The sequence below is a fragment of the Brienomyrus brachyistius genome, chromosome 15 (genome assembly GCF_023856365.1).
Source record: "Brienomyrus brachyistius isolate T26 chromosome 15, BBRACH_0.4, whole genome shotgun sequence".
NCBI lineage: Eukaryota > Metazoa > Chordata > Actinopteri > Osteoglossiformes > Mormyridae > Brienomyrus > Brienomyrus brachyistius.
The window spans coordinates 4,619,538-4,627,716 of NC_064547.1; the positions used below are offsets into that span (position 1 = coordinate 4,619,538).

The 8,179-nt window shown below is 49.0% G+C and overlaps 1 protein-coding gene across 2 annotated transcripts in view; it reads left to right on the plus strand.

Moving 5' to 3' along the window:
- The window catches only part of sema6bb (sema domain, transmembrane domain (TM), and cytoplasmic domain, (semaphorin) 6Bb), a 73,531-nt gene extending 69,699 nt beyond the window's left edge, over nt 1-3,832 (plus strand). For both annotated transcript variants that reach the window (XM_048976324.1, XM_048976323.1), the window contains exon 17: nt 1,564-3,832. In XM_048976324.1, the coding sequence (XP_048832281.1) occupies nt 1,564-2,483 (920 nt within the window). In that variant the 3' untranslated portion in view covers nt 2,484-3,832. The remainder of the gene's footprint in view (nt 1-1,563) is intronic.
- Nucleotides 3,833-8,179: the final 4,347 nt, after the last annotated feature.

Here is an 8,179-nt window from a genome sequence, read left to right on the forward strand (position 1 = left end):
ATGTTCAGAGCGTCCCGTTTTCCTGACACTCCCAGAACATTACAGAACATTATCCCAGGACTATAACTAAGACTAATGTGAGAGCAAATGAAGGGTGTAGCAGAACGGGCACTTTACACTTCAAAGGTCACGGGTTCAAGGTTTGACAGTGTGTTCACGGTATATATATGCAGCCCTTTTACAAAATGATATTTTATCAGAAATATTATTCTAAGTTAATTGTATTCAAAGGATGTTCAGGTAATAATGTTATCATTGTGAGAGTGACGGAAGCTTTGTTAAAATGTAAAACGTGGAAATTACGTTACGCTAAGAATGTTCTCTGCTAACTTTGAGATGTTCATATAATGTTGGCTAAACTTTGGGTAGCGTTCCATGTCAGCGGGTCGCAGGCGACAAGCATCCATACGGGGAAATCTCCGCGCCACAGTTTGGAGCATGCTGGGTAGCTTAGGCGAGGGGGTGTCTGTGTCGGTTCAGTCACTGCGCATCTCAGCCGTTTTAAATTGCACAAAACCATGGAAACTGGAATTTTACAGGAGTTGTAGTTAGTTTCTCTGCGGGTGGTTTGCATGTGTATGTGAGTACGTGGGGTGATGTTGGGGGTGGGGGGGGGGGGTGTTTTTCCCACCTTGGGTGGTCCCTTTGCCATGTTTCATCCCAGTCCTCGGGAATAATCACCTCTCTTGATGTTGGGAGCTGGGTGTGGGGAGTGAAGAATCCCCATTTCCAGGTTTTTCATAATTGAATGTGTTCTTTGCAGTCCCCCTGGTATTGGTAGGGTTAGGGTTAGGGTTAGTAATATATCTATCAGACAAAAAAAAAACATTCCTGTTTGAACGTCTGTTCCCCTCATTCTGGAATATCAGAGCCCTCCTTTCTGGTACTAATGGCATTCATCCATTTCCCACAAACGTGGCTTTATTCATCCACTGGATCTGCAGTCTCACGTTATTCCTTAATCTTCTGTAGTAATTTAAAAATAAATAAAGCAAACGGCCTTGTTTGTCCCTTGCCGTATCTCTCCCAGGACCTTCTCTTTCACATCTTTTTAGATGTATGTGCTGGTCTGCCAGCACTTTGGGCTCCGCTTCTCACACTACAAAGAGACACTTTTCTCCTGACATTTTCTTAATTGATCCATTGCACCAGGCTCATGCCCAACTGTTTGCTCATACTTAATAATTCATTTAGTCTGTGCTTGAGTCTTGTTTCACCAGTGTGTGTATCCATTACTTAAATACTCGCTGTATCTGTACAGTGACACAGTCTCCTTCTGTGAATTTAAAAATGCTCCTTTCTTCCTCTCCTGGAGAGTAAATGTTCTGAGCGTAGTGCTGCATTCCAAATTTAGGAGATACTCTCAGTCACAGGGACGTTTACAGCAGATTTAAATGGGAAATCACCGGGTACTTTAAATAATGAATGTGATTAGCCATTACATCAGCGGGCTGCCCTGTCACCGATGCCCTCTACCTCGCAGCTCAAAGGTAACTGCCTGAGATGCTGCATGTATTAGGCTGGATCACTAATCTTCCTCCCTGTTCTTGCTCCTCCCGTCAGGCCTTCTGCAGGAGAGCTTTGTGGAAGAGCCCGAAGGCCTGGTTTCCATCAACTTGCTTGTCATCTCTGCAGTGTCGGCGTTCGCCATTGGGGCGGCGCTGTCGGGCCTAGTGGTGTGCTGGATCATGAGCCATAAGCGCAGGCCCCGCGCTCGAGGTGGAACGGCCGGTTCTGGGGGACGTCGCAAAGCAGACAAGGAGCAGGGCATGCTGGGACAGGGCGGCAGCGGCTCTGTCATGAGCGTGACGCGGACCGGGGCAGTCGAGAGGCCCGGTGCGCAGGCCGAGACTTTGTTCGTGATGCCCAACGGCTGGACCCAAGCTGGGGACATGGATCCTGGCCTGCTGCCTACTCCAGAGCAGACCCCCCTGCAGCAGAAACGCCCCACACCGAGCTTGCGGCACTCTGATTCGGGGTGGGAGCAGAGCCAGACTTTCCTCAATGCAGCCGGCACCCCCTGCCCGCCTGGCTCCTCCGTGATCTACCTTAGCACCAAGATGCTGCAGGGTGGAGGAGGCAGACACGAAGACCCGGGGGAGCCCCCCCAGGGTGCCGAGCGCCAGCATTACCTCTCGCTGGCTGCACATCGCGAGCAGGTTGGCCGCTCCGGTGCACCCCTGCGCAATTCCACGGGTGAGTACTACCCGGCTACGCCCCAGGACTCCCCCGACCGCCGGAGGGTGGTCTCAGCCCCAAACACTCAAATGGACTTTGGGGAATCCCTGCGCTGGGCCCCGGAGGGCCTCAACTTTAATAGCAACAACGGGACTCCCTCATCCAGCCACCAGCACCCGGGCCCCCGCCTCCCCTCTGGCCTGGTGCGCTCCAGCCTTCACACCCAGCGGGGGCTCAGCGACCTGGCCGACTTCAACCACCTCCTGAGCAAGAACGTGAGGGAGCGGACACCCACGGGCCAGTGAAGGGGTGGGCTCCACCCAGAGTGCCAGGAAACCCCCCCCCCCCCGACCGCCATCTCCCCTAGCAACCAGAAGACTCCCCAGACTCCTCTCCCCCACCCCCACCCCACCATGTTCTATTCCCCCTCACTGTCATTCAACATTGTGACACATATTGGTGACTGACCCTCTGCAACTGTGATTCCTGGGTCTGTGAGGTTCTGAGGCGGCTAGGGGGGAGGGGGGGGGGTCACAACTAGCGCCCAACATGCCACAGGAGGGGGGTGCAATCCGTGAAGAATCGGAGAACTGCATCTGTGACGATTTAGCACCCTGCTCCAGTCGTGAAAGCTCTCACCGACGGCAGAACTTTTTTCAGGATGTGAAGCTCGCTTGTGGGCAGCTGCTGTGCCAGCCGGCGCCTGCCCACCTCCCATGCGGGTATCAGGCTTACGGACGGGAAACGCCGGCAAGCGCATGATGGCCTGTCATCTCGTGAAAACATGGAGCTTTCTCAAAGGAAAAAAAGAAAAACGTGCCGTTATTGGTTCAGCGCAATATTCCGTTTTGGAGGCAGCCAATGGAAGTCGCCACACTCATTACTGTGTCTTATAAGTTCTGTACGCTTCTGACTACCAGCAGGGGGCAGGGCAGGCTGATATCAGTACCGGGGGCAGAGCAGCAGCAGTCAATCCAGACAGAATGAGGACTGAGGGACAGGTTGGGTGGTGGGAAGGAGAGTTGGGGTGTGGGATGGGGGGGGTCATATCTGAGTGGGGTAGTGGGGTGGAAGATCTCACACAGGACTTGCCTGACCTGCAAAACTCGCAAGACCTGCTGAGACTAATCACTGAACTCAGAGATCGCTCTGACATCAGAGGTTCAAATTGGGGGGGTGGGGGTTCTACTGGGAACCCCCTCCTGCTGCATGCCATGTAAGAAATAGAGCCTCCTCTCATCCCAGTGGGGGCTTTTCCTGGCGTGGGGGGTCTTGTCCGAGGGGGGTGACCACACTGTTACTTGAGGCACATTCTCTGACACTGTGATTGGAGGCCTGTTCCTGGGTTCAGCTCAGCCATAGTGTAGGTGTCTCCTCCACACAACTCCGCACCCTCCCACACTGGAATTGCGGTTAACTAGTTGGAGTGATTCACAGCTGGGGGGTGGGTCTTCAGTATTGCCATTGAAGTGGCCAGAGAGTAGCCCCTGTGTGTGTGGTGGGGGGGGGGGAATGGGGACAGTGCTGTAGAAAGGGTGGCTGGGCTGTTTTAGTAGATAATGGTTGGGTCACCCCCATTTTGGATGGCAGTAAAACAAGCATTAACGTCACGGGATGCTCTTAAGAAAGGGGGTAGCAGAGGCGGGGGGGGGGGGGGGGGTTGGATATCACCAGCAGAGCAGCAAAATGAAAAAGTCTAGTGGGAGTTTTGTTTGTCTTAACGTAATGGGCTGAACCACTGAGGGAGAGTGATAAAGGAGGAGATTAATGAGGTGCAAATGTGTAATCTGCAGAACGTACCCTAATGAGTGGCTGTGCGTGGCCCCTCGCATTGGTGTGGGACAGCTTTCTTGGTGGGGTCACACAGTTCCATGGCATTAGCACACTGCACACTTTGCACATTCCAGACCAGTTATCTACACCCCCCCCCCCCCAAATACACATTGGTTCGATCCAGGAGCACCCTGCCCTCTCCATTGGCCGTCTCTTCTGTGCTGTGTAAATTAGCGCTCTTCTGCTTGCTTGCCTGCCAGCTGCTGGCAGCCTCCACCGCACCACTACGCCCAGTGCGCTCCAGCGGGCAGGGAGGTTCCTGGGCCACCAGTGGGAGGATGGGGCCCAGTGAAGGACAAGGGGTGAGACGCTTATCCACATCCGTGGTCCCCTGTACAGAATCGCATCTGTACCCGCACGGATTTTGGGTAGCAGCGGGGAATGGGGAGGGGGGGGACGGCCTGGAACGATGGTAATGAGGTGGAGCTCCAGACAGAATTGTCGGTATGGTCCCCAGCATCTCGCTCATGGCCTTTTTGCATTTACAATCACTTTTATTGAACAGGAAGTTCTCTGTGCCACATATTAGTGCCAAACTGCCCGATTTATACAGGATACAACCAAGGGGTGACAATCCGCATGGGATGACCATGCAGGGACGCCCTGGACATTGCTGTGAAGTGCTGTGAACCGCATCCTTTCTGTGACGTACGAAACATCTCCCCGCGTGTCGCACTGCTGTGATCCTTCAATGCGGTCAGTTCTTTCACAGCTTTTTCATAATTTCTTTCTTTTTTTTTGCGGTAAAAAAAAGGCGTCCATTTCAGTGCCCCCTTCCAAATTCCGCCTACAAATTAGATGCTATTTTTATGAATACCGTGTACAGAGTGATAGAGAGAATGACATTGTGTGTTGACTTTTATTTCAGTAGCGTAAAGATTTTATGCCCCCAGCCAGAAACTGCCACCGTGAAATACAAGCGAAAACACTCAAACCAAAAAAAAAGGAGAGATAATATATATAAAATTTAAAGTCAGATTGTACTGCGGATCCATTTCATCTACTACTGTATAAAACACAAAAAAATAAGCACAATGTTTTTTTGCATTTTGTAAAGTTGTAGAGAAAATATATTAGCCACCATCGGTTTTTCTTGTCACATTTTCCGTTGGTTTGTTTTGATGGTGATCGATGTTTCGGTTTGTGTTTAAGGTATCTGATTTCTTTTGCTCTTTGACGTGTGCGTTTCATTGGCCAACAGGATGCCAGTATTAACTTATCCCTTCGGGTAAAGGCAGTGTCAAGACTATTTGTTTTTTTTTTGTTGTTGTTGTTGTTGTTACTGGAAGGGGGCGGGGCCAAATGCAGATCTTGAGCAGAGCGCAGCCTCTGCCTGCAGTGACAGACCGCTGCTTTTTCCCCACTCAGGAGGAACTTGCCCCAATAGCGAAAAAGGGCCACATGGTCATGTGTCTACACGCACGCTCGCCCCCACCTGTACATAATGTACACAATGCCTAATGTGTGAGAAGGCAGCATGACCCGGTTTCCCTGTGTACCAAAAACCGTCTGTGACTTCGTGCCTGTGAGCAAGTTAGTGTGCCCGACAGGTAGACGCGTGAGCGCGCAAGATCGCGCGGCACCAACGCGTACGACGAGCACGAGCAGAAGGGGAGTACCAAGCGGGTGCACACTTTATAACAGTGAACACTGTTTTCTTCCTGTCCGTAGACCTGTGCCAGTCTGTCACTCAGCATGGAGACCCCGCTCTCTGTCACTTTTCTTATTCTAATAAACCATCCAAACACTGAGTCTTTTCCCGTTGTGGTCACGCGTTTGTTTGGCCGTGCCGCATTCTTGACGGCCCAGCCGGTAGATGTTTGCCCGTAAACCCGAAGTATCACATTCTGCGAATGACAAAAGGAGGTTGTCTGTTGTCAGACATCCCGCCGTGCGCCATCTGAAAAGGTGTGTCTTTTACCACACTTGAAATTACACTATGTAGCCAATAGGTGGCACTGTGGTCACAGAGATGGCAATAGATGTACTTGTGGCTCTCGAAGATCGTAATACCCAATGTCATCAGCTAAAATTAATAAATGCAAAATTCAATGGATATCAAAGAAAACTTTGATCACGGCATTAGAAATAAATCCACTTCTCAGTTGTTTAAAGGACCTTAAAAGGCAGTGTAAATGTTGCCGATTCTTGGGGGTATGTTTTTTGCATTAGTATCATGTTCAGGCAGGATGAAGTATTATAATTGCGTGTGCGAGCCTTCCAGCGTCAGCTCGAAGCAAACGAGGGTTTGTGAACAGGGACTCTCAGGATACAGTCTACCTTCTCCGATAATCCTTTCTTTATTTCTCATTTCTCTTCCCCCTTCCCACATCTGCAAACAATTGCGATGTCACTATAGGAATTGATTTGCTTCGCCTGCTGCGCTGCACCGCTGTAGTTTCCCGAATCCTGCAGCAGCCACTTAACAGCTGACAAACACCTGCAGGAACTGTGCCATTTCCAGCAAATGATTCAGGCAGCAAACGCTTCGTGCAGAAAAATCACATAATGACGCCATACACCACGTTTGTTTTCTTATCTTATTCTGTTTCATACAACATTCTTTCCATTATGCTACCGTCCACTGTTCACGGTGCCTTTCATGGAGAACAATGATGGTCTACTTCCTGAACAGGCTGAATCTCTCATTTGGCTGCATTAAGAAAAACTTGAGTATAATGATTAGCATTATACTGTGGATGTACGATTCCTACGTTTTGTACCCTTATCCATTACATTATCCAATGGCACATGCTAATTTACATTGTGTTATTTCGGCTGTTATTTCGCTGAAGACGTCATTATTATACACCTTTTTTTGACGGTTTTCAGGGTTTACGCAGAAGAATCATATACAGTATCTGGAAACTTGTTGACAAACACACACATATTGCTGCTGGTTATCAAAACTAAATGCCTCACCACCCAGATGTGATTATCTTACTAATACTAATTAGTAAACATTGAGGAGCCCAGAAGACGAAGATCGGAGATCCCAAGGGGGCTGATGGGGTAGGAGAAGATCAGGCAGATGCGGGGCAGCAAGGTTGTTGTGGGTCTAATAGGTGAAGAGGAGAGTTACTGACAAAATGTTGGGGCAAGAACTATATTGGTGTTACTTTTGCAGAGAATACAAATACTAACACATGAAAATTACACTGACCTTTGAACAAATCTAGTGCCCAGTTAGCGGCACATGCTACTAATGTACCATTATAAATAACCTGATAAAACAGACTATAAGGTACATATAAATATCCATAAACATTTACAGCAGCGGTCTGTTACGGCTCTGCTCCAGCAGAGCTCTGTCTGCGTTCTGTTTCTGGTAAGAATGTACAACTGAGCTTTTACTGACAAAAACAGGTGAGTGTTAGTATGTGAGCAAGAAATGGCGTCTGAGTTCCGGAACCGTCTTTGCTAGAAGATTCTGATTCTGACTCTTCGAGTTTTGGATTTCCTGCCGAGGGCACAGTCCCACAACGCGGCCAAGGTCCACAACGCGGCCAAGGTCCACAACGCGGCCAAGGTCCACACGACTGCGAGACTTTTCTCCTCGGGTGTGGAGTATCGAGTCTTGCAGTGGACGGCCAAACAGCACATTATTCTCCTTTTAGTTCCCTGAGTTGGGCCAGCTAATTGTCTGGGCATTTTGGGCCATGGCTAAAGACAAGTAAACTCTCTGAGAAATTAGTGCACTGTTGCACTCATTACTGTATGTTTAGTTTGTTACTTATTCCTGGCAGGAGGGCCACTTTAAATACAGCACCATGCCACCTTAATAATATAATTAAGGAGCAGCAGCCAAGGCCTGCATGCAGGGGAAACCCTTCGCTCTGCCATTTTCACAGTCAAACACCTACACAGTGTTTAATTTTTGAGGCATACTTGATGACGAAGTTTGCATTAATGTCACCCTCAGATCATACACGTGTAATGTTCTCCAGGAGAATATCAATTCTTCATTAATGACCTGTGGACTCTCCTGTGGCTTCTTTTTAGCTTCCATCAAATATGCCTTTTCCACACTACTTTTGTCCAATATCAAGAATATTACATATAGACCTTATGTGTTGACTTTTATTTAATAAATATGTGGAATTTTTGTGAAGCACTCCTTGCATACTGAATTGCCATTTAACAGTAAGTAAATAGTGTAGCAGAGATC